Source organism: Erinaceus europaeus, chromosome 8 (assembly GCF_950295315.1).
Source record: "Erinaceus europaeus chromosome 8, mEriEur2.1, whole genome shotgun sequence".
NCBI classification, from domain to species: domain Eukaryota; kingdom Metazoa; phylum Chordata; class Mammalia; order Eulipotyphla; family Erinaceidae; genus Erinaceus; species Erinaceus europaeus.
This window is the reverse complement of record NC_080169.1, coordinates 123,259,170-123,284,843: the sequence shown is the minus strand read 5'-3', so window position 1 is coordinate 123,284,843 and position 25,674 is coordinate 123,259,170. Positions and strand designations below refer to the sequence as shown.

The window sequence follows — 25,674 nt, the reverse complement described above, 5'->3', positions numbered from 1 at the left end:
CCCCAACCCTAATATCTTTAAAATAAAAATTTATTTGTTTATTACAGAGGGATAGAGAGAACCAGAGGAGCACTCTGGCATGTGGGTTGTGGGGACTGATCTCCATGCCTGCAAGTCCTGTGCTCTGTCCACTGCACTCCCCAGGGGCACAAAATGTCTCAGATGCTTACACCAGAACACATGCTTTGATTTATTCCCCCCCCAGAGCCCTGCTCAGCTCTGGCTGATAGTGGAACTGGGAATTAAACCAGGAACCTCGGAGTCTCAGGAGGTGAGTCTCTTTGCAGAACCATGATGTCTGTCCAGCCCCTCATACTTTGATTTTTTTAATGTTTATTTATTTCATTTATTCCCTTATTGTTGCCCTTGTTGTTTTATTATTGTAGTTGTTATTGATGTCATCATTGTTGGCTAGGACAGAGAGAAATGGAGAGAGGAGGGGAAGACAGAGAGGGGGAGAGAAAGACAGACACCTGCAGACCTGCTTCACCTCCTGGGAAGCGACTCCCCTGCAGGTGGGGAGCCAGGGGCTCAAACCGGGATTCTTATGCCAGTCCTTGCGCTTTGCGCCACGTGCACTTAACCCACCGCGCTACCACCCGACCCCCGATTTTTTTTTTATAAAAGAAACACTTGGTTTTGTTTGTTTATGTATTATGAGAGAGAGTTGAGAATGGAAGGCCAGCTCTGGCATATGCTGGTGGAGGAATTGAACCTGGCACCTGTGCAGCCTTGAGCCTGCAAGCTGGCACTCAGACTCAAACAGAAAATATTCTCCTCTGGTTATGGGATCAAAAAATATGATCTTGGGTGAGGGAGATAGCATAATCGTTCTGCAAAGAGACTCTCATGCTGAGGCTTTGAAGTTCCAGGTTCAGTCCCCCACATCACCGTCAACCAGATAATGATGATGATGATGATGATGATGATGATGAAATCGTATCCTTTGGACAAAATGGGTGGAGCCAGAGGTGATGACGGGTAGTGAAATCAGCAAAGAGAAGAAAGACAACTGCCAGATGGTTTCACTCATATGTGCAATCTAGAGACCTGGTTTACATCAACTTGCAAAAACAAACAAACAAACAAACAAAGCAGAAGGCAGCAAACTGTAAGCCTTGTGAGGAGTCTGGTGGATCTCTGGGAGGTGGGAGGCTGGGGACACAGAGCTCCGGTGGTGGGTGTGGTGTGAGACTAGACACTGTCATCCTACATTCTTGTAACAAACTATCAACAACACATAAAGTCAAATGTATATGTTCTCCCCCAGAATATCACAGAGTACACCGGCATCACTAAAGCCACTGGCATAGTTCAGCCCAGGCCGCCCCGAGTCATAGTGACTGAGTGACTGAGCCTGGAGGGACCCAGCCACGTCAGCAGGTGGCAGACAGACCCAGAGCCACCGCCTCAGCGGGTGGCAACAGCCCAGTGACCCAGCTGGGCACCCTCCCGGGCTGGGTCCGCCTCTGAGGAGAAGCGTCTTGGAGAGAAACCAAGATGGTTGAGAACAGGAATAACAGGTGTGGGGAGAGGAAGTCCAGGTGGCGGCGAGAATCTGCCTGGAGGGGAGCCCAGGCCAGCCGCCAGCCTCCCCGTAGAAGGCACAGAAGGAAGAGAAGCCGACAGCCTCCTGGCCTCAGACCTGCACGGATACCCCAAGAGGAGCCAGGGCCGGGCAGTGAGGGAAGAGCTGGCACCAGCAGCCCCACAGACACCAGCAGGGCCCAGTCCCCAAGCAAAGGGTGGAACCCAGGACCAGAAAAGACTCAGGCCTGTGGGTGGGGTGGGGTGGAGTGGGTGAGGGTGTGGAGTGGACACGGTCTGAGGTTGAAAGCTCAGGAGCTCATCGATAGACAACTGGGTGGAGAAGTGATGATATCTATTCTCCATGGAATACTACTCTGCCATAAAAAGATGTCGTTGCGAAAGGGCTCTAAACACTAATTAGAAGGGACATGTGCACCCCTGTATTCATAGCTGCATTGTTCACAACAGCCAAAGAGTGGAAGCAGCCTAAATGCCCATCCACAGACAACTGGCTAAAGAAATGATGGGATATATATTCCATGGAATACTACTCTGCCATGAAGATGGATGGAACCGGAGGTGATGATGCTTAGTGAAGTAAAGAGATGAAAGACAACTACCAGATGGTCTCACTCAGATGTAGAGTCTAGAAATCTGATCACATGAACTTGAAAAAATAAAAATAAAAAGGAGAAGAAAGCAAACCAAACTGTAAGACTTGTGAGAAGTCTGGTGGTGATCTCTGGGAGGTGGGAGAGTGGAGACACAGAACTCTGGTGGTGGGTGTGGTGTGGGATTATACACTGTCATTTTACAATCTTGAAACCCACTATAATCATAAATAAAAAAGGAAGGAAAAAAGGAAGGAGGGAAGGGAGGGAGGGAGGAAGCGCAGGGTCAGCCTAACAGGCTGTTAGCAGTGAGGAGACTAATGGACTCTGGGGGCTGAGAGGACAGCCCGCCCCTCCCGCCAGCTAAGACCCAGGAGAGATTTTTGTCCCAGGAGTTCCTGTGGGCAGCCATGGTCTAGAGGCAGAGCCGGAAGCCTCAGCCTGCCCTGCCTGCCCCCAAACTCAGCTTCTGGCTTCCGGGCCCCATTTTCCATTTCCTTGTAAGAAAGTGTTCTCTCGGGACCAGGTGGTGGTGCAGCTGGTGAAGCGCTCACATTATAGTGTGCAAGGACCCAGGTTCAAGCTCCTTGTCCCCACCTGCAGGAGGAAGGTTTCACAAGCAGTGAAGCAGGGCTGCAGGTGTCTCTCTGTCTCTCTTCCTTTCTATCTCCCCCTTCCCTCTCAATTTCTGTCTCTGTCATCTCCCTCTCCCTCTCCCTCTGCCTCTCCCTCTCCCTCTCCCTCTCCCTCTCCCTCTCCCTCTCCCTCTCCCTCTGCCTCTCCCTCTGCCTCTCCCTCTCCCTCTGCCTCTGCCTCTCCCTCTCCCTCTGCCTCTCCCTCTCCCTCTCCCTCTCCCTCTGCCTCTGCCTCTGCCTCTGCCTCTCCCTCTGCCTCTCCCTCTCCCTCTGCCTCTGCCTCTGCCTCTGCCTCTGCCTCTGCCTCTCCCTCTCCCTCTCCCTCTGCCTCTGCCTCTGCCTCTGCCTCTGCCTCTGCCTCTGCCTCTGCCTCTGCCTCTCCCTCTGCCTCTCTCTCTCTCTCTCTCTCTCTCTCTCAGCCATTGGCCCTAGTTCATTCCCAAGGACACCGGATGGAAGGAGAGGGGAGAGGGGCCCCAGGGCTGAGACAGCCCCAGACTCCCACTCACTGACCAGCCAGGATCTCAGACTCTTCTCCTGAGCTGACTCCCTTCAGGACACCCTCAGCAGACCCCAGCAGCTCAGGCCCTGAGCAGACTCACCCAGCTCACCTTGCCGCACCTGAATGACAGCCAGGGACCCCACCCTGAAACTGGGCCTCACCCTGAAACCAGGGCCCAAGGGGGCAGGCTGTGTGATAAGGCCTGGTCCCAGGTGGGGGGGGGGCACTCATCCGGCTCAGCCCAACCCAGCGGGGAGAAAGTGAGGCCTTGGGGGCATGGGGAATGAAGGGACAGCACTGGGGGCTGCGGCCCCCCACCCCTTCCTGTCAGCCAGGCCCTCCTGAGATAACAGAGGCAGGCTAGGGGCTGATAGGGGCTGATGCTCTGGACCGACCAGGCTTCTAGTGTGAATACACCTTTCCTGCTTCCTGCAAAAGCTGATCAAGCCAGAGAACGGCTTTCTGGGGTGCCACAGACTCCCCATGGGGAAGCTGCGTGGATGGGGAGCCATGCTTGGCCTCCCCTCTTTCTCCTTGCCCCCTCTCTCCCTCTCTCTCCCTCTCTTTCTCTCCTCTCTCTCCTCTCCTCTCCTCTCTCTCCTTATTCCCCCCTCTCCTTCTCTCTCTCCTCCCCTTGTTCTCCCCTCTCTCCCTCTCTCTCTCTTTCTCCCCTTGTTCTCCCCTCTCTCCCTCTCTCTCTATCCTACTCTCTCTCTCTCCTTCCCCCCTCTCCTTCTCTCTCTCTTTCCCCTGTGTCTCCTCTCTCTAAGAGCTCAGAACAGAGGTGAGCACTTCAGAAGGCTGCGCACAGTTCATTTTCTGGCACGGAATTTTTGGTAGCTGGATATAAAGGTGACATTTATCAAAGAAGGGGGAGTCTTATCCCCAAGATTTCAGTTTTGCAGGCTGGGTGGTAGCGCACTTGGTTGAGCCCACACATTACAGCGTGCAAGGACCCAGGTCCGATCCCCGGTCCCCACCTGCAGTAGAAGCTTCATGAGTGGTGAAGCAGGGCTGCAGGTGTCTCTCTGTCTCTCTAAGAGAATTCCACCTGAATTTGTCACTGTCTTATCAAAATGAGATTAATAAATTTAAACAAAATAAAAGATCTGGGCTTTGCTCTCCCTGACATCTGGGATATCAAGTCCCAGGACATTATATATATATATATATATATATATAATTTATTCCCTTTTGTTGCCCTTGTTGTTTTTTTATTGTTGTAGTTATTATTGTTGTCATTGTTGTTGGACAGGACAGAGAGAATAGGAGAGAGGAGGGGAAGACAGAGAGGGGGAGAGAAAGACAGACACCTGCAGACCTGCTTCACCGCCTGTGAAGCGACTCCCCTGCAGGTGGGGAGCCGGGGGTTCAAACTGGGATCCTTATGCTGGTCCTTGTGCTTTGTGTCACCTGCGCTTAACCTGCTGCGCTACCGCCCGACTCCCCCCGGGGAGATTCTAAAGCCAGGAGGGTGCTGTCCCCTACTGCCCTCCAGCCCCCCACATCCCCAGATGCCAAGGTAGGGCCTGAAGCCCCATTTCTTACCAGATCCCAGGGCCGGTCCAGACTGGGTCTCCTGTCCCGAGCACCAGCTTCCTCACAGCCCTGTGACCAGCCTCAAACAGCGGGGACCCTCGGTCAGCCTCCCTGGAGGCCCCTGCTGGTGAGGGAGAGCAGGCTGGCTGGCCAGTGGGAGTCTGCAGGACCCCAAGAGTCCCTTCCCCACCGACCCCTGCCAGGTCCATGCCCCCAGCTCCAGCCAGGCCTGCCAGGACTCTCTGTCCCCTGCCTGTTGTCCCCTTGCAGACTGGCCTCCTCAGACTATTCAGAGGGTCTCGAGGTGGTAAGCTTGGACATGCAGTGTGGGGAGAGGAGGGAGTGGAGGGACCCATCACGCCAGCAGGCACAGCCTTCAGAGCTGGGGCCTCTGCACACCCCCGGGGCCTCCCCTTCAGGAAGGGGAGTTGATTTTGGCCAGAAAGAGCCACAGATCTGCCTGTGTGTCCCTCCCAGCTTTTGCTGAGGTGTTTTCTTTTTGGAATGATCTCTTTGTTTTTGTGGAGCCTTGTACATGCATGATTTTAGCACCCCAGACCCCTCTTTTCATCCAAATAGCGAAATAGCGAGCAAGAGAGAGAGACCACAACATCAGTGGAGTTTCCCCTGCAACTGTGGCACATCCATGTGGTGTCTGGGCTCAATCCTGGTCCATACACATGGCAGTGCAGGTACAAAGGCCCCGGGGCAGGAGGGAGTCGGTGCATCAGAGGAGCAGCCAGGAACACTGGGGTGGCTGGGGTGGGGGGTGGGCAGGGGTGAATGAGGGGAGACAAAGCCAGAGAAGGGATGCTGAGCATCATTTTGGAGGTGCAGGCTTTCTCAAGAGTGAGATTCAGGGGCGTCCAGGCCGACTACTGAGGGTCCCTGCTGTTTGAGGCTGGTCACAGGGCTGTGAGGAAGCCAGTTCCCAGGAGACAGGAGACCCAGTCTGGACCAGCCTGGGGAGCTGGTGAGAAATGGGAGTTCAGGCCCTACTTTGGCTCTGGGGGGGAGCAGGGACGTGGGGGGCTGGAGGGCAGTAAGGGACAGCACCCCTAGAATCTTTAGAATCTCACAGGACTCGACATCTCAGGTGCCAGGTAGAACAAAGCCCAAATATTTTATTTTTTATTAGTGATTTAATATCAATCTATAAAACCGTAAGACAATAGGAGTATAATTCCACACTCCCTCCTAGATCGGGGAGGGGGGGTCTTGTGATTAGAAGTCTCTGACTGTCTCAGGACATGCTGTGAGCGTCCACTAGGGGTGCTGGAGGAAGCCTCCTTTGTCGTGACCCGGGTGGGCATAGGTCACAGCTGGCAGTGAGGTGGCTGGGCTGAGGCTGAAAGGGAGACAAGGACCTGGGGGACCCCTGAGGCCGGTGGTCACTCGTTTAAAGCGAGACACCCCCACTTCCCACGGCAGGGTTGCTGCGACCTCACACTCTCAGGGTGGCGGGGAGGGGAGGGGAGGGGAGGGGACCTGTTTCTGTGTGTCTGTGTGTCTGCATGTCTGTGTGTCTACACATCTGTGTGTCTGTGTGTCTGCGTGTCTGCATGTCTGTGTGTCTGTGTGTTTGTGTCTCTGTGTCTGTGTGTCTATTTGTGTGTCTGCGTGTCTGTGTGTCTGCGTGTCTGTGTGTCTGTGTCTGTGTGTCTGTGTCTGCATGTCTGTGTGTCTGCGTGTGCTGTCTGGCACAGCTGGCTCCCAGAGCCGGTCAAAGGTCAGGGGCCCGAGCGCACCTGGCATCACAGCTGTGCCAGGCGGGCAGGTGTCAGACGCGGAGTAAACACAGCAGCCTCCCTCTCTCCCTCATGTCTCGAGACCCGGGTTCGAGCTGGGTGGGCGGATGGAGAGAACTGTGTACGCAGGAAGATGTGAGAGCTGACTGGTCTGACTGACTGCTGGACGTGGGGGTGCCTGGTTTCTTATGAACAAGCCAAGGGCGGCAGGTCCGTCCAGACAGACAACCTTCACTGTACAAACAGAAACACTGCTTTCTATGTTCTCGCCACATTGATGTAGAACACTCACCTCGTACGAACTATTGTATTTACTGTTGAGTGTAGAACATTAACTCCCCAATAATAAAAAAAACAAAACACTCACCTCGTGCTCTAGGGCGGGGCCAGGCGGAGAACTCCAGTTCTGATGCAAGAACACTCCCGCTCTCTTTAGCTAGTGACAGACAGTCTTGGATAACTCTATTTTTCTTCTGACAAGATCGGAACAGCTACACAAGAACACTACATGGGGTAAAATCAGAAACACAGCTGCAGCCCTGCTTCACCACTCATGAAGCTTCCCCCCCTGCAGTTGGGGAGTGGGGGTTTGAACCTGGGACCTTGCACAAAGGACATGAGCATTCTATCAGGTGTGCCACGGCCCACCACCCCTACCCCCACCTTTATGAAGTATTTGCCCAGCTCGCCTTCAGACTGCACTCTGAGACCAGGCCCCCTGCTCTGCACCCCCCTCCCAGTCTCAGTGACTCCAAGTGACCCCCAGAACCTGTCTGATTAGCAGGTAGATGACACGGTTCCCTGTGTGATGTCATTAGGGAAGTCTGCAGACATTCCCCTCTACCTCCCCTCTCTTCTCAATGTCTTTCTGTCCTATCAAGGAAGGAAAAAAAAAAAAAAAGGGAGGGGAGGGGGTGGCCACCAGGAGCAGTGGCTTTGTAGTGCCAGCAATAACCCTAAATGTAATTAAAAAGAAAAAGAAGGGGGGGGAGGGAGATAAAGGAAGGAAGAGAGGAAGGAAGGAAGGAAGGAAGGAAGGAAGGAAGGAAGGAAGGAAGGAAGGAAGAAGAAGAAAGACCTCTCTGGGGAAATGGGTAGGGATCCCCAGGAAGCCCAGCTAGAGGTAGCTGGCCAAGATTGACCCCAGACTTCACAGGCCCCAGCAGACCTGCAAACTAAAGGCTGCCCATGTGAGCTGGGGTCCTGGGGCGTCCAGAGAAAGGACCCCACTTTTATCTCTAAGAAGCCAGGGAGCCCTGCAGCCACTATGGGGAACAGTGTGGAGAACCCTTAAACAAATACAAATGGAAAAGCCACAGGACTCAGCAATTCCTAGGAATATATCCAAAAGATATAATAACATTAACGCAAAGGGACACATGCACCCCTATGTTCAGAGTGACATTATTCACAATAGCAAACACTCAGAAACAACAGAACGCCTTTGACAGAGGACTGGATGAAGAAGTTATGGGTTACCTACTCAATGCAATAAAAGAGGTGAGATTGTGTCCTTTGGGATAAAGTGAATGGAATTGGAGAAGTGAAGTTCCTTGAAGCAAGTCAGGAGGGAAAGGACAACTATAGGGTGGTCTCACTCAGATGCGGAAGGTAGGGAATTGAATATGTGAATGTGAAAAAAAAATGTCCATCTGTACCTAAGACTTTGGGAGAACTAGAGTGGTGATCTATGGGTGTGGGGATGGGGACACAGACCTGGGGTGATGGGAGTGGTGAAAAAAGGAAAAGAAAAAAAGAACTGGTGGTTCTCTCTGGGAGGTAGAAGGGTGGGGGTACGAACTTTGGTGGTGGGTGTGAAACTAGACACTCTCATCTCACAATCTTGTACCAAACTCTGAATAACAAATAAAAAAAGAAGTCGGGGAGCCCTGGTGACATAGATGAGGAGGCCTCAGCAACAGGGGTGTGACCTCAGGGACAGGTCAAAGGGCCGTGAACTTTGTAATCGTGCTTTGGAAAAAAAAAATAAAACTTTTTTTTTTTTTTTTTTTTTGGCCAGAACAGTCTACCCTGGGCATGGCAGGGCAGAGAGAGATGGCCGGCCCTTGGCACAGTGTGTCACCCGGGCTGTACAAAGACCAGGGGACAGAGGGCCTTGGGCAAGCCCGCCCAGGCCCCCAGAGTTCTACTTGGAAGCTTCTGCTCCCTCCTGGCTGCACGCAGCCCCTTCCCCACCCCCCACCCCCCAGGGGCAGTCTATTTTTGCAAAAATAGACCATGGGCCCTGCCAGTCAGGAAGGGGGCACCCCGGGGGCAGTCCTTGGAGCTGAGATTGACTCGGACAAGGGGTGCTAAGTCCCAGGAACAGAGAGGACACAGCAAGGGCATGGAGGCTGAACTGGGGCTCGGCTTTCTCTGAGAGGCAGGGAGGGGCCTCCGGGAGTGGGGGGAGGAATCTGGTGAGCAAGGTGGCTGAGGAAAAGACCCGGATGCAGGCCTCTGCTCTACAATCCCTGCCCCTCTCCAGGGGGTGCTGGGGGGGGGTCTTTTCTGATACTTTACTCTAGAGAAAGGGAAGAGGGAGACAGATGGACAGGAGAGACAACAACGCACTGCTCCACCATCCACAGAGCTTCCCCCGGTGCTGCTCAGGGTGCTCCCATGTGGTGCCAGGGCTCGAACCCAGGGCCTTGAGCTTGGTAACCATGCACTCCACTGGGACTGGGTGAGCCACCTTCCAGGCCCCATTAGAGGCTGGGTGTGGGTACTAGGTGCCAGTCACCAGAAGGGTGAAGGCCCTGGTTCCGGGGGCCACCTGCCACACCAGCCTGTGTGGGGACAGTCACCAAAATGAGCATTGTCCCCCTTCTTTTGCACTATTCAGCTGTGCTACACCCCCAGAGTTAAGTCAGCTTTGGGGACTAGTGTGTACCCCAATTCCCAGGCTGCAGATTGTGGGGTCAGAGATCAGGACCAAGAGGAGAAACCCCCCCACACACACACACACACAGACTTTAGTCACACTGTGCAGCCCTGCCCCCCCTGCCCCCCAGGGGAAGCCATGACGGGCAAAAGTCACCTGAGATATTCTGGAAGGCAGTCAAGGGGCTGAGGCTGCAGAGCCGAAGGCTTTAGGGTGCCCCTGCCCCCAGCCAGGGAAGGGGTGTAATTACTAGGATTACCCACTTGCTATTGGGGGGTGGGCACTGCTGGGCACTCCCGCTGCCTGGCCCGGAATCTGTGGTTTTCTGCAGAACTGCTGAGTGTGGGTTTAGACAGAGCTGGCTGCCCTCCAGAGAGAAAAGGGGAAACATCAACAGCCCTAGGATCCCCCCTCCCGGACTGACCCTGCACACCCAGAGAGCAGGAGGCCCAGGAGCAGCTGGTGTCGGGCATACGGGGTAGGGTGGGGCTGGAGCAAAGCCAAGGAACTGCCAGTACACCCCCTCCCCTGCCACCCGCACCCCAGAAGGGGCCCCCGAGTGGGCCGTCGGGGACCTGGTGGCCCCGGTCTGCCCTCCTGCCACTCGGCCTGCTATCAATATCCAGGGCTCCTTTGCACCAGCTACAGGAAAAATAAAAATGTTGGCAAGGTCAGTCAGCAGCAGCATCTGGGGCTAGAGAAAAACAGGAGCTGGAACGTGACCCTCAGTCCAGAGAGGATGCCTCCAGCCGGGTCTCTGTCCAGATTGCGGGGGTGGGGTTCCGGGGGATGGGGTGGGGGGTACTCACCCTTTAGCCCCAGTGGAGAGGCTGCTCCCTCTCTCTCAAGGTCACAGGCCCAAGGCCTCCAGGACTGAGTTCCAGACCAGCCTGGACGTTCCCTAAGTGGCTGTGGTTGGGGACACCCCATTAAAGGTGGGGGGTTGCGTTTTAGGTCTTTCTGCAGGTGGTGGGGGGGTTGGGAGCTGGAGCTGAGTAAATGAGGTCCTGGGTTCTAGCCTTGGCACGGGCTGTGCCAGAGTGATCGCTGCTTCTTGCTTGTACCTCTCTTGCTAACATTATTTTAAATCTTTATTTTATTGGAGAGACAGAGAGAGAGAAAGAAATTGAGAGAGAGAGAGAGAGAGGGAGAGACACCTGCAGACCCGCTTCACTGCAGGTGGGGACTGGGGGCTTGAACCCAGGGTCCTTGAGCACTGTAATGTGAGCATTCAACCAGGTGAGCCACTACCTGGAACTTTTTTTTCCTTCCTTCCTTCCCCCCTCCCTCCCTCCCTCCCTCCCTCCTTCCCTTCCTTCCTTCCTTTTCTTCTTCTTCCCCCCCATTATTTTTTTGTTCATTTATTTATTTTGGATGGAGACAGATAAATTGACAAAGAAGGAGAGAGAGAGAGGGGCACCTGCAGACCTGGTCCACCACTCATGAAGTACTCACTCCCCTGCAGGTGGGGAGTGGGGGTTTGAACCCATGCCTTTGTACACTGTAACGTGTAAGCTCAACCAGGAGCACCACCACCTGTTCCTTCCTCTCTCTCTCTCTCTCTTTCTCTCTCTCTCTCTCCCTCTCTCTTTCCCTCTCCCTCCCTTTCTCTCTCTCTCTCTTTTGTTAATGGGTACAGTAACCAGGGAGCCACAGGCTCATTGGACTTCAGTTTCCAAACTGGCACCAGGGCTGGAGAGACATCTCAGCAGGTAGGGCATGTGGCTTGCCATGCATGGAACCCTGGCACCACACAGGAGAGCCACAACACCAGGGGAAGCTCTCTACCTGAAATGGGATAGTAGGCCCGGGAAGAGCAGTGGAATCAGATGTGTGTGAGGCCTGGGCACTGCAGGAAATGGAAAGAGGAACACAGTTCTTGTAGGGACTTTGCACAGGGCCTGGGTGAGGTCAGCAGTATCACCTAGCCCTCCACATGGGTGACCCAGAGCAGGGGACCCCAAAGCACTCTGTCCACCTTGGCAGCCGAGTGCTGACTGTAGTGGGAGCTCGGGCATCAGTGCACAGGGCCATGGAGCCCAGCCCCCAACCTGCTGACTCGAGATCACTCCCCGTGGAATGTTCCAAGTTCACAGGGCAAGTCTGGGCTGTGTTTGCTCTCTGCAAAGCCAGGTTGAGGAGGGGGGTGGGGGAGGCCTCAGTGCCTGTGCTCCCTTTAATGGGGCTCAGAGTCCAGCCGAGAGATTGGCAGATGCTCCATTCAGCGAGCTACCTCTTGGCCCCAAGTCAGGACTTGGACCCTGGGAGAGGGCCCTGAATCAAGATGGTTCAGGCTGTGCGCACCCCCCACCCCCCAGCTGCCTCCCGGCTTCCAGTCACCTCCTGTGTGTGTTGTGGGGAGGGGCGCTGCCATTAGACAAAAAGGGGAGAGAAGACCATCTCAGTGGAGGACTTCCCTTTCCTCCTTGTCTTGGCGCTCCCACAATGGGAGGGAAGACAGGGCCTCGAACCCTAGTCCTCCCATGGGGCAAAGTGTACACTCTACCGGCTGAGCCTTCTCCGGGCCCACCCTTGGCGGAGGGTCCCTTTCATACTGACTCTGGGGCCCCAAGATCTGCTCAGCCAGTAGTGGCTGCCTCCCCCCCCCCCAACTGCAGCCTGGGACACTCCCTCCCAGAATGAAAGGCCACCTGGGAGTGGCTCAGTCAGGGTGGGGCAGCAGGGGGGACTCTGAGTCTCCAGGTGGGCGCAGGTGGGGGCATCAGGGTGTGAGTGGTGTTGGGCTGGGTGCTTGGGAAAGCAGGTGTACTCACAGCCCCACACAAGGGGACGTGCTAAGCCCACAGGGCGTCAGGGCACCCACACACGCAGGACCCACAGCACCCAAAGGACACTTCCTCGACATGCCCACAGGGACCAGCAGAGGGAGCGTCTGTGCTTGGCGCTGCTGCTGCTCTTGTCATGGGCTCTGTTTCTTCCCCAGCTCTGGCTACTGGTGGTGCTGGGGATGGAACCTGGGACCTCAGAGCTGCAGGCAGGAGAGTCTTTTGAACAACCATTATGCTATCTCCCCAGCACTGTTGTTATTATAATTATCATTATTTTCACCAGAGCCCTGCTCAGCTCTGGCTACTGGTGGTGCTGGGGATTGAACCTGGGGCTTCAGAGCCTCAGAGCCTCAGGCAGGAGAGTCTTTTGCAGAACCATCATGCTGTCTCTCTAGCCTCCTTCTCCTCCTCCTCCTCCTTCTCACTCTTCTTATTATTTTACCCAGAGTCTTGCTCAGCTCTGACTGATGGTAGTGCTGGGGATTGAACCTGGGACCTTTTGCAGAACTCTGATGCAGATTATTATTATTATGACTACTATTTTACCCAGAGTCCTGCTCAGCTCTGACTGATGGTAGTGCTGGGGATTGAACCTGGGACCTTTTGCAGAACTCTGATGCAGATTATTATTATTATGACTACTATTTTACCCAGAGTCCTGCTCAGCTCTGACTGATGGTAGTGCTGGGGGTTGAACCTGGGACCTTTTGCAGAACTCTGATGCAGATTATTATTATTATGACTATTATTTTACCCAGAGCCCTGCTCAGCTCTGGCTGATGGTGGTGCTGGGGATTGAACCTGAGACCTCAAAGCCTCAGGCAGGAGAGGCTTTTGTAGAACCATGATGCTGTCTCCCCAGCCTTCTTCTCCTCTTCCTCCTCCTCCTCATTCTCACTCTTCTTCTTCTTCTTCTTCTTCTTCTTCTTATTATTATTATTATTATTATTTCACCCAGAGCCCTGCTCATTTCCAGCTGATGGTGGTACTGGGGATTGAACCTAGGACCTCAGAGCCTTAGGTAAGAAAGTCTTTTGCAGAACTATTATGCTGTCTCCTTAGCACTATTATTACTACTACTACTATTATTATTTTACCCAGAGCCCTGCTCAGCTCTGGCTGATCGTGGTGCTGGTGATTGTACCTGGGGCCTCAGACCCTCAGGCAGGAGAGTCTGTTTGCAGAACCATTATGCCTTCCTCCCAGCCCTGTTGTTATTGTTATTATTATCATTATCATTAGTATTCTTTTCTCCAGAGCCTTGCTCAGCTCAGGCAGAAGGCGGTGCTGGGGATTGAACCTGTAGCCTCCGTGGCCTCAGGTGAGCAGGTTGGTGCTCTAGTAGGCTGAGTCATCTCTCTGGCCCTCTGCTTTATTCCTGGAAAAGAGGCATACAGATAGACTTTATACCAACACCCCCATGATTTTACATAAAGACAGAACTAGCAGTAACACTGAGCTGGATAACAGGGGAGCCTGAGGCAGGAAGCACGCTGTATTTCAGATGTTTATGTTTACTCCATTAAAGTGTGTTGGTCAAGAGGATGGCTGGGGAATGCAGTGGACAAAGTCCTGGGCTCTGAAGCACGGGGTCTCGAGTTCAGTCCCTGGCAGTGCTTGTATCAGAGTGATGTTCTGCTTCTCTCCCCTCCTACCTCCCTTATGAATAAATAAACAAAAGATTTTTTAAAGTGTATTCATGGGGCTGGGAGGAGATGTACCCAGTGGGGCACACACATTGCCCCATGCAAGAGCCCAGCTTCCCCTGGTCCCCACTGGCAGGGGGGAAGCTTCACAAGGAGTGAAGCAGGTCTGCAGATGTCTCTGTCTCTCTCTCTATCTCAATTTCTTTCTGTCCTATCCAACAACAAAAAAATAATAATAAGGGGGGAGTGGCCACCAGGAGCAGTGGATTTGTTGTGAATTAAGCCCCAATTGTCTCCGGTGACAATTGAAAAACTGCCTTAGTTGGGGCCAGGTGGTAGCACACCTGACTGAGTGCACATGTTACAATGTGCAAAGGCCCAGGTTTGAGCCCCCTGGTCCCCACCTGCAGTGGGAAAATTTTGCGAGTGGTGAAGCAGGGCTGAAGGTCTCTCTCTGTCTCTCTCCCTCTATATAACTCCCACCCCTCTCAATTTCTGGCTGTCTCCATCCAATAAATAAATAAAGATAATTTTTAAAAAACCGTCTTAATAAACAGAGTGAAATGTATATGACATGGCACATGACGTATAATCAAGCTGTTAAGGAAGGCTTTTCTAAACCAGCTTGAGCACAAATGTAAAAGGGTCTGGCACAGATGTTTCTCACATCATTTGTCACAGATCAGTCACTTCAGAAGCTGGGAGAGTCAGGGAAGCTCTAGGTCTCACAGCTGCTTGGACTGAAATAAGTGACTGAGCAGAAGCTGGATCGAGAGGGGAGCACACACCTTTCCAGGAGCTCGGCCCTGGATCTGAGCCCCAGCACCACATGGGAGCACCAGGGAGCACCAGGGAGAGCTCCATGGGTGGTGGAGCAGGGCTGTGGTAGCTCTCCTCTTTCTGTCTCCCTCTCTACTTGCTCTCTAAATGAGATCAGGTCGGGCCTGAGCGGAAGCTGCAGCCCCCCCCTCAGAGGCACAAGGAGTAAGTAAATAAGTGGACCCCAGCAAGGTGAAAGCACCCCAAAATCTAACAGTCCCTGCCTTCCTTCCTTCCCTTGTCTGACCTCCACCTCCTGGAGGCCGGAGGATGGAAGTAACATCTCTCCAGACAAAATGGCTGGCGACCCTGTAGAAAAGGAGCCACAGGGATTTCAGAGGAGCCGAAATTTCCCGAGAAATAACTAAAGAAGATGCAGGCAGTGTGGAAATTATAACCTGTTGAGGTGATCATTTCTGATCCCCAGGCACTGGAGTCCGGGCCATGACAAAATAAACCCAGGGAGCAAAAGCAGTTGTTGACGTGGGCAGCGGGCGACAGGGAGACAGACACCCCCAGTACAGCTGGACCCGCCAGAGCCCCCACCCCCCAGATCTGCCCTGGAGGAGGATGGACTCAGGGTTCTGAGACCCTGGCAGTGGGCAGGCCTGGGTGCACCCCCCCCCCCCCAGTGACTCTCCTTCTGCCCCGACTTCCCTCTCCACTTCTCAAAATAGCCACTTGTCCACAAGGGAGGAGGGGGCGGGGGAGATAGCTCAGCAGATGGAATGCAAGACCTGCGAGCCCCCTTCTTTTCCACGTTTGTGCTGAGGTGTGTGGCCTCTCAGGGCACATTCAATGGAGTGACCCCCTCCCCAAAAACCAAGGCCACGCAAGACCCGCACCTCAGAGGGCAAGGGAGATGGCCACACCTGACCAGGACCCTACGCCAACCCCCTCACACGCTGGGGAGACCCCAAAGCCAGCCCGGTGGCCCCTGACTGGCTCCCCAGTCCCTGTGCACCTGGCCACTGGGGTGCCACGTTCTTGGCAGGCAGACAGTCGGGGAGGGGCGCTGTCCACTCAGAGCTACATCCTATTTGCGGGGAGGGGGGTCCAAGGCTGGACTTTTTGGGGTGCAGTAGGGTGTCACCCCAACACCCTGGGCGCAGCAGAGGGGAGGCTCTGAGGCAGAGCGGGCAGGTGCAGGCCTCTCCGCCTGGGTTCCATGCGCCCCTATGCCGCCCAGCTGTCTGGGAAGCCGGTGTTTGCCAGGGCCCCACTCCACGTCCCCAACTGAGAAAGGGGGGCGCTCACACTCACCCAGGGACTGGGGCATTGCTCTGGGACCCCAAGGGGCTGCGTTTTGTGTGTGTGTGTGAGCTGTGTGCAGGGGTATGTCTCCCCGCATGTCCCCAAAGCCTGGCTATTGCGCCACCAGCGGTGGCGCAGGCGACAGGCCGCGGAGGGCAGGGGGTCCGGCGCCACCGGGCAGGCGACAGAGCGCGGCGAGGTCCGGCTGGTGGCCCGCGGGTGGCGGCTGGTGGCGGCTGGTGGCCCGCGGGTGGCGGGGGGGGGGGGGACTCTCTGCGCTGCACTTCCTGTTCCAGGCGCCGCCCCCCCTGCGCGCGCGCCAGGCCCGGCTCCCCCCCCCACGTCCCCAAGTGTCCCCCAAGTGTCCCGCGGCACCCCTGCACGCCCAGGGACCCCAAGCCTGCTCCCCAACCCCCTCCGAGACCCCCGCCTGCCCCCCCCACATACGGGGCTAGACCCGCCCCACCCCAACGCCCCGCTCAGACCCCGCACCCCGAGTCCCCGGGCCCGGCCAGGCCTGTCCCCCCTCCTCCCCGCACCTGCCGGCGGCCCCGGGGGGGGGGAGGGTGCGGGGCGGGGCCCCAGGAGGAAGCAAACTTTGGCTGCGGGCGGCGCTGCGCCGCGGGCACGCAGCGGAGGAACTCGGACCCGGGGCCGCCCCAGCGCCTGGACCCACCTGCGAAGCATGGGCAGCGCGGCCATGGACGCGGACAGCAAGACGGGGGGGGCAAGCGGGGGCGGCAGGAAGCAGCCCAGCCCCAGGCGACGCTCCCTGCGGGTACACATCCCGGTCAGTGCGGGGGTGTCGGGGGAGCGCGTTCCAACCAGTGCGGAGAATATTAGGGCTCCCGGGTCAGTGCGGGGGCACCGGGATGGGGGTGGACATCCCGGTCAACGTGGGGGTCGGGGTCGTTCTGATCAGTGAGGGGGGTACTGGGGGCATCTCGGTGAGTGCTGGGGGTGTTGGGGTGCGGGGGGCACATCGCGGTCCGTGTCGGGGGTGCGAGCTCGGGCTGGGCTCCCCGGCCACGTGCAGCCGGGCTGGTGCCCACCGGGGCGGGGGCGCACGGGCCGGGGGCGCACGGGGTGGGGGCGCACGGGGCTGGTGCCCACCGGGGCGGGGGCGCACGGGGCGCGGGGCGCGGAGCCGGCAGGGCGCGGGGACTCCGGGACCCGGGGCGCACACCGGGCGGGGCGTGGCCGGGGACCCCGCGGACCGGCGGGGCGGGGCGGGGCGTGCGGGAGCCGAGTTGTTTTGCCCAGAGAAAGGGAGAGGGAGGGGGGCTCGGGGAGGCGGAGCCCGCGGCGAGACCCCGGAGCCGGGTGCGGGGGGGGGGGGTTTGCAGTGCTTTTGCCCAGAGGCCGCTCGGCCGCTTGCAGGGCGCGCCCAGCTCCCCGACTTCCCCGGGTGTCTCCGGGCCTAGGGCCGCCGCGGGGTGTAGGCCGGCCGCGAACTTCAGCCCAGAGTCCCTCCGCCTCCCGCGGCCCTGCTGACCCGGAGGCGTCCTGGCCGGAGTCCTCGGGGAGGGGAGGGGTGGGGAGGGGAGGGGAGGGGTGGGGAGGGGAGGGGACCCCCCCCACAGGCCACACCCCCCGCCTCCTCCAACCGCGTGAATGTTTGTGCTGGGTCACCACGCGCACCCCGGGGGTGGGGGGCCGGGTCTCCGCCTGGGACTTTGCTCCTTGGGGTCGCGGGTGCTGGCGGGGGGGGGCGTGCGCGGAGCCCTGGGAACCCCCCTCCCCAAAGCCGGCGGGGGCCGGGGAGGGAGGCGCTGCCCACCGCCACCCCCCGCACTTCGCGCCGCCCGGGCACCGAGGGTCAGCCTGCCCCGCCGCTCCGCCTGCCCTGCTGCCCGCGCACTGCGGGGGTGGCCACAGGCACCCCCAGTTCCTCGGGTCGGGCGTTCTGTCCAGGAAGGAGTCATCCCTGTCAGAGTCCGGTGACCCCACCCCAGAGCTCGCAGGGGTGTGGGGAAGAGGGCGCTGTGCACAGACCGCTGGCTGGCTCCAGCCCGTTGCAGGAGGCAGCATGGGTGGGGAGCTGTGTGTGTGTGTGGCGGGGCTCTGCTGGCCTGGGACGAAATCCTGGAGTGGGGACAGGACCCACAGGCCGGGCCAGGCCGAGCTGACCTCCTAGCCCAGAAAAAGGCCCCGGGAGTGGCTCAGTGAACCCTTGCTGGTGGAGGGGGTGGAGGGAGGAAGAGGTGGGGCGTGCGTGGAGATCCACTGGAGGACCCGGCTGGCGCAAAGTGTAAGGACCGGTGTAAGGGTCCCGGTTCGAACCCCGGGCTCCCCACCTGCAGGGGAGTCGCTTCACAGGCGGTGAAGCAGGTCTGCAGGTGTCTGTCTTTCTCTCCCCCTCTCTGTCTTCCCCTCCTCTCTCCATTTCTCTCTGTCCTATGCAACTACAATGACATCAATAATAACAACAATAATGATGATAAACAACAAGGGCAACAAAAGGGAAAAAATAAAAAATAAAGTTTCTTTAAAAAAAAAAAAGAGTTTGTATGGGGCGGCAGGAGGCTCGTTTGTTAGAGCAAAGACTACCAGGCCTGAGGACCAGGGTTCAAGCCCCTAGAACTTAGCCCAGCACCCAGGGAATGGTAGAGGAGTGCAGTGGTGTCTCCTATCTCTGTGTCTCTTCCTTACCCCCCCACTATCTCTCCCTGAAATTAAATGGAAAAGAATTTAGAGATCTTTAGTATGAAAATGTCCCAACACCATATAGAATACACTTCTGGTCAAAAGCACCCCCTGGGGGCAACCCGCTCCTCCCAGGACCTGAGAGGACAGCAGGGAACTCCCTGGATGGGGGAGCTGGGCTGTGGTCTCCTCTCTATGTCTCTTCTCTCCACTATAACTCAAAAACAAATATAAATAAGACACACAGGTCCAGTTCCTCGCAGGGCCCTGGCCCTTGAGTGTCAGGGATAGGAGGAGACATGAAGGGCAGCAGTGGTTCTGAAAGGCACAGTCTGTCTGCAAAAGACTCTCCTGCCTGAGACTCTGTCTCAGTTTCAATTCCCAGCACCACCATCAATCAGCCAGAGCTGAGCAGGGCTCTGGTGTGTGTGTGTGTGTGTGTGTGTGTGTGTGTGTATCTTTCTCTCTGAATCTCTCTTATTAAAATAGAATAAATAAAATATTAAAAGAGAAAGAGGAGGGGGCATGAAGGCAGACCAGGCAATGGAACGCAGGGGCCTGGTGCCTAGGGGTGAAGGCTGGTGGGTGTGGTCAGTGAAAGCCATCACAGGGACCTTCAGAGCGCAGGAGAGGCTTCTGCAGGTCTCTGGCCCAACATCCTTGGCTCTATCAGGGACCCTCAAGGGCCTCTTGTCTGGGGGTGCAACCCTGGGCTCTTGTTCAGCTTGGATCAGCTCACAGGGAGCTGGTGGAGGGACAGAGCCCTGGCCTGGGGCAGTGGTGACCCCCCCGCCCCCACACTTATCCCTGTGCACCCCAGTGCCTGCAAGACTTCTGCAAGGTTTCTGCCCCCCCCCCCCAGAACCTCAAAGCCAGTGGATAACAGACACCCAGCATTGTTAGCCAAAGCCCCTTAGGATTTGGGCTGGAGGAGGGCAGCCCTAGGCCCTCTGTGGGGGGCTGTACAAGCTCCATCAATGACAGAAAAAGAACATTATTTTTTCTTTCTTCTTTTTTTTTTTTTTGGTGGAGCCAGGGCCTATGTGGTCGCACTACACTTGGGATGATTTTTTGCACTGAGAGAGAGATAGAGAGACCATAGCACAGAGCTCCCCCCCCCCCAGTGCCATGACTTTGCCATGTGGTGCCAGGGCTCAAACCCAGGCTGTGAGGACAGTAAGGCAGGCGCCCGCCCTGTTGAGTTGTGTCTCTTGGTCCTGTCTGTCTTTCTAGCACCTTTCTTCTGCGGAATGCCAAACACCAGGGTGAACATGATGAAGGATCGCCGGGGCTCTGTAGTGCCGGCACTACAAACTCACTGCTCCTGGTGGACATTTTTGTCCATTTTATTGGATAGGACAGAGAGAAATTGAGAGAAGAGTGGGAGATAAGGATAGAGAAAGATAGACATCTGCAGACCTGCTTCACCTTTCGTGAAACGTTCCCCCTGCAGGTGGGGGGCGGGGACTTGAACCCAGATCCTTGTGCGGGTCTGCTTAGTACTGTACGCTTAACCTGGTGCAGCACTGCCCAGCCCCACAGCCAAGTTCCTCTCTGTCCAGAGACAGCAGCAGCCCCCCCCCCCCCAGTGCTGAGCCCCACTCTTATCAGGAATCATGGCTACTTAGGGCCTCCTGTATCTGCAGCTGGTTTCAAGCCAGGGACCCAGCACTGGGGAGGCTTCAGAGAGCCCAGGGACACTGGTGCGGGCCACAGGAGGCCAGGAGGGGGTGCCCCCAAGTGGGTGCCAACAGGGAGCACGCGTCTCCCCACTCCTGGGAGAGTCACTCACCCCAGAACTCCTTTGCTGTGGTGACAGCAAGCTAAAAATAGAGCCCAGAGCAGACGGCTGAGGGGACACAGCTCCGCCTGGCAGGCCGGTACTAGGCGGGGGCCAAGTGACCACTGTGTCCCTCAGACTGCCAGGTGACGCCGGACAGAGAGGGGGTGCTGTGTGACCCAGTGGGTGTCCGTTCTGACCTTGGCTTTGACCTTGGCCAGCTTGTGCCAGCCCGAGCGAGATTTGCTGAGCACGGAGGATTGGCGGTGTGACCGCCCGCCGAGGCGGTAACGAGGGTGCAGTGTTTGCCTCAGTCCTGGGATCCCAGGCCTCTGCCCAGACCTGCCAGAGCAGAAACTGAGCTTGGCACTTGGGGCTGTTTGTACCTGCAGGGGTGTCAGGGCAATAGACTTCCAACCTCCTCTCTGCCATTGCTGCTGTTTCTTCTGCCTTCGTGAACTATCCACCCACCTATCTACCCATCCGCCATCCACCATCCATCTGTCCATCTGCTCACCCATCTATTTATCTTCCCATACATCCACCCATCCACTCACCTATCCATTTTCCACCCATCTGTCCATCCATCCATCCACTATCCACGTATTTGTCCATCCATCCACGTATCCATTCATCTGTCCATCCATCCACCCATTCATCTATCTGTCCATCTATATATCCATTGATTCACCCACCTATCCATCTGTCCATCCATCCATTCATCCATCCATCCATCCATCCATCCATCCATCCATCCATCCATCCATCCATCTGTCCGTCCATCCACCTCACCTATCTGTCCATCTGCCCATCCACCTATCCATCTATCTGTCCATCCATTCACTCATCCATTTATCTGTTCATCCACCCATTCACCTATTCATCTTCTGTCCATCCACCCATCCATCTGTGCATCCATCCATGAATTTATCCATCCACCCATCATCCATCCATCCATTCATGAATCTCTCTGTCTACCCATCCACCCACGCTCCCACTGCCATGCAAGCATCTGCCCCTCTGACTATCATGTGCTCTTTCTCACTGTCGGTGAGGATCAGTATGTTGGCTCCTGACCCCACAGGGACTCCCTCTGGCCTCCAGATGGACGCCCACACCAGCCCCGCACTTCCTCCCCCCACCCCACCCCCCACTTTGATTCTCTGCACCCCACTGGAGTGAGGCCCCTGCTGCTTGTCACTCTCCTCACTCCTCTCCAGCTGTCATCACCAAGGCGCTCACCTAGCCCTGCACTATGCCGTGTCTGCTGTGTGCCCAGCTCAGGTCCCAGCTCAGGGTTGCTCCGGCCTTGGCTGTCACGAGCAGGGCGCCTTCAGCGTAGCTGTGGAGAGGCTTCCCCACATGCCCGTGTCTTCGTGTCCCTCACAGAGCTTCCGAGAAGCCGGGCTGGCTGGGGCGGCAGGTCTGGCTTGGGTTGCTTTTGAAAAATCTTGCTGTTTCCCAGAGAGAATGGAGTCCTTGCAAATGTCGTCAGTCAGTTACCATATTTTAAATTTTGGAGCAGGGCGCCAGGTGGTGGTGCACCTGGTTGAGTGCACACGTTACAGCGTACAAGGACCGGGGTTCAAACCCCTGCTCCCCACCTGCAGGGGGACGGTTCATGAGCTGTGAAGCAGGACTGCAGGTGTCTCTCTTTCTCTCTACTTTCTTCCTCTCAATGTCTTTCTGTCTTTATCTAAAATAAAATAGTTTTTAAAAATATACATATATTTTAATTTTGGGAACAAACTGGGTCTGATGGGGTACTGAGCAGCACAGTTGAAACAGTGCTTCGTGCGCTTGGTTCTTTGGCTGGGAGTCGGCTCTGCGATGAACAGAGTCCTCAAGGCTTCATTACGAAGGCCCCAGTGTTGGGAACTCACTTCACAGGGGTCACTTGGCATCAATGTTTCCTTTCTTCTTCTTTTTAATTTTATTAGTGACTTAATATCGATTTACAAAATTATGAGACAACAGAGGTCTAAGTCCACCCTGTTCCCACCACCAGAGGTCTGTGTCCCCACCCCTCCACTGGAAACTGCAGTGGTTCTCCCAAGGTCACAGATATTATTATTTTTACAATTATCTATCTATAACTACATCTCTCTATAAATAGACTTAACTTAATTAAATTTCGAATTTATGAATTACTTATTTTATTTTTTAGTTTATGTTTTGATTTATGAATGACTTTTTTATTAGTGATTTCATATTGGTTTACAAAATTACAAGATATCGGGCATAATTCCACACTGTTCCCACCACCAGAGGTCTGTGCCCCCAGTCCCTCCATGGTAAGCAACAGCAGTTCTCCTAAGGTTGCAGGTATGGGCTGACTATTATTTCTATAACTATCAACATTTATATATATTCGCCCATTTCTGGTCCTGCTTTCTCTTCCTTTCCAAGTCACTCCTACACCTGTGACTACTTCCGAGTGTTTTCCTTTTCCCTCTTCTCTCTCCGGGTCCTGATGGAGTTGGGGCTCAGAGCCCTCTGGGCATCTTCCCCTGACATTTCTCCGCCTCTGGGAGTCTGGACCCAAATTCTTTATGGGGAGCAGAAGGTGGGAGTTCTGGCTTCTGTCACTGCTTCTCCACTGGACATGAATGTGGTCAATGTTTTTATTCAGTGAGGGGGAAGCCTCACAGCACCACTCCTCCATGCATGAAGCTCTCCCAATGCTTCCATGATGCTCCCATGTGGTGCCGTGGCTCAGACCCAGGCCCTTGTCCATGGTAAGGTGTGTACTCTGCTGGGTGAGCTATATCTCAGTCCCGAGGGAATGGAGGGAGGCTTCTCACTGCCCTGGCTGTGTCCAGCCCAGCAGGGGTTAACGGGAACCTCAGGCCTAGAACTTGATCTCCACTTTTCTTCCTGTTGACAGGAAGCCCTGATCTGCCAGCTCCTGGTGTGTCATGGCTGCTTGGCCCTCGCCCGGGCTTTGGGGTGCCTGCCAGGGCCTCTGACTTGGATCTGATGTGGCCTGGCCACCCAGCATGACCCTGGAGACAGGTCTGCTCTGGGGAAGCCCAGAGGCCAGCCCGGCTCCAGCAGGTGAGCCGGGAGGTGATGCAGTGGCAAAGCACACACACCATGTTTTGGCTTTTGTTTTAGTTCCGTTCTGGCTGATGGCGGTGCTGGGGATAGAACCTGAGACCTCAGAGGGTCTGGCATAAGAGTCTTTTGCAAAACCATTATGGTATTATCTACCCTAACTGTTTACTATTATTTATTTGTTTAGGATAGAGACAAATTGAGAGGGAAGAGGGTGAGAGAGACAGAGAGACAAAAACACCTGCAGCACTGCGCCACCTGTGAAGCTTTCCCCTGCAGGTGGAGCCTGGGGGCTTGAGCTGCATTCTTGCGCTTGTTGATGTGTGCACTCAGCTAGGTGCACCACTGCACTGCCCGGCCCTAAAAATTTAATAAGTGATGTTGTTTTTATTTATTTATTTATTGCCTCCAGGATTATCACTGGGGCTCAGTGCCTGCACTACAAATTCACTGCTACTGGAGGATATTTTTTCCCCTTTGTTGCCCTTGTTGTTTATCGTTGTTGTTACTGTTATTGTTGTTATTGCTGTTGTTGTTGTTAGATAGAACAGAGAGAAATGGAGAGAGGAGGAGAAGACAGAGGGGAAGAGAAAGACAGACACCTGCAGACCTGCTTCACCACTGGTGAAGCGACCCCCCTGCAGGTGGGGAGCCGGGGGCTCGAACCAGGATCCTTAAGCCGGTCCTTGTACTTTGCTTCATGTGTACTTAGCCCACTGCGCTACCGCCTGGGCCCTGATGTTATTTTTTATGTCTTTGGGGGGGGCCTTGATTTTTACCAGAGCCCTACTCATATCTGGCTGATGTTGGTTTGAGGGACTGAATCTGGGACCTCGGAGCTTCAGGCAGGAGTGTCTGTTTGCAGAACCATTATGCTATTTCTCCCCTGCCCAGAGCACATGCTACAGGACACAGACCCGAGTTCAAGCTCCTGGCCCCTACCTGCAGGGGGGACAGCTTCATGAGTTGTGAAGTGCGTCTACAAGTGTCTCTCTTTCACTCTCTCTGACTCCCCCACTCAATCTCTCTCTGTCTCTGTCCAAAGTAAATAAATATAAAAGAAAAATTATTTTAAAAAAAGTAAAAGAAGTTAGAGGAAGGGAGGTGGCTGGGGCCGCGGCGTGTGCATTTCCTGCTCACGTTGGCCGGTGGGTCCTGGCACCTGGCAGCTGAGCTGGATATGACTGGGCCACACGAGCCATTGGTCAGATACCCTCTGGGAAGGCACCTCTGCCTTAATTGTGCATGAGTTTCCGGGGTCTAGCCCTAGCAACACATGGGAGAACCATGGACAGCACCCAAGGAGCCCCAAGGAGGATGGGCAGGGCTGTGGGGTGTCTCCTCTCTCAGCACCCTGGACAGCACCCAGGGAGCCAATGGAGGGTGGGCAGGGCTGTGGGGGGGTGTCTCCTCTCTCAGCACCCTGCACAGCACCCAGGGAGCCCCAAGGAGGATGGGCAGGGCTGTGGGGTGTCTCCTCTCTCAGCACCCTGGACAGCACCCAGGGAGCCCATGGAGGGTGGGCAGGGCTGTGGGGTGTCTCCTCTCTCAGCACCCTGCACAGCACCCAGGGAGCCCATGGAGGGTGGGCAGGGCTGTGGGGTCTCTCCTCTCTCAGCACCAGGCACAGCACCCAGGGAGCCCCATGGAAGGTGGGCAGGGCTGTGTGTGTGTGGGGTCTCTCCTCTCTCAGCACCCTGCACAGCACCCAGGGAGCCCCATGGAGGGTAGGCAGGGCTGTGGGGTGTCTCCTCTCTCAGCACCAGGCACAGCACCCAGGGAGCCCATGGAGGGTGGGCAGGGCTGTGGGGTGTCTCCTCTCTCAGCACCCTGCACAGCACCCAGGAGCCCATGGAGGGTGGGCAGGGCTGTGGGGTGTCTCCTCTCTCAGCACCAGGCACAGCACCCAGGGAGCCCATGGAGGGTGGGCAGGGCTGTGGGGTGTCTCCTCTCTCAGCACCCTGCACAGCACCCAGGGAGCCCATGGAGGGTGGGCAGGGCTGTGGGGTGTCTCCTCTCTCAGCACCAGGCACAGCACCCAGGGAGCCCATGGAGGGTAGGCAGGGCTGTGGGGTGTCTCCTCTCTCAGCACCAGGCACAGCACCCAGGAGCCCATGGAGGGTGGGCAGGTCTATGGGGTGTCTCCTCTCTCAGCACCAGGCACAGCACCCAGGGAGCCCATGGAGGGTGGGCAGGGCTGTGGGGTCTCTCCTCTCTCAGCACCCTGCACAGCA

At 55.9% G+C, this 25,674-nt stretch overlaps 1 protein-coding gene across 3 annotated transcripts in view; it reads left to right on the top strand.

Annotated features, from left to right (window-relative positions):
• Positions 1 to 16,511: 16,511 nt before the first annotated feature.
• The window catches only part of PRKAG2 (protein kinase AMP-activated non-catalytic subunit gamma 2), a 156,767-nt gene continuing 147,604 nt past the window's right edge, over positions 16,512 to 25,674 (top strand). Inside the window, exon 1 of one of the 3 annotated variants that reach the window (XM_060196838.1) lies at positions 16,512 to 16,735. In XM_060196838.1, the coding sequence (XP_060052821.1) occupies positions 16,643 to 16,735 (93 nt within the window). In that variant the 5' untranslated portion in view covers positions 16,512 to 16,642. Of the gene's footprint in view, positions 16,748 to 25,674 lie in introns of all 3 variants that reach the window. The other 2 variants (XM_060196837.1, XM_060196839.1) reach the window with 2 other exon arrangements.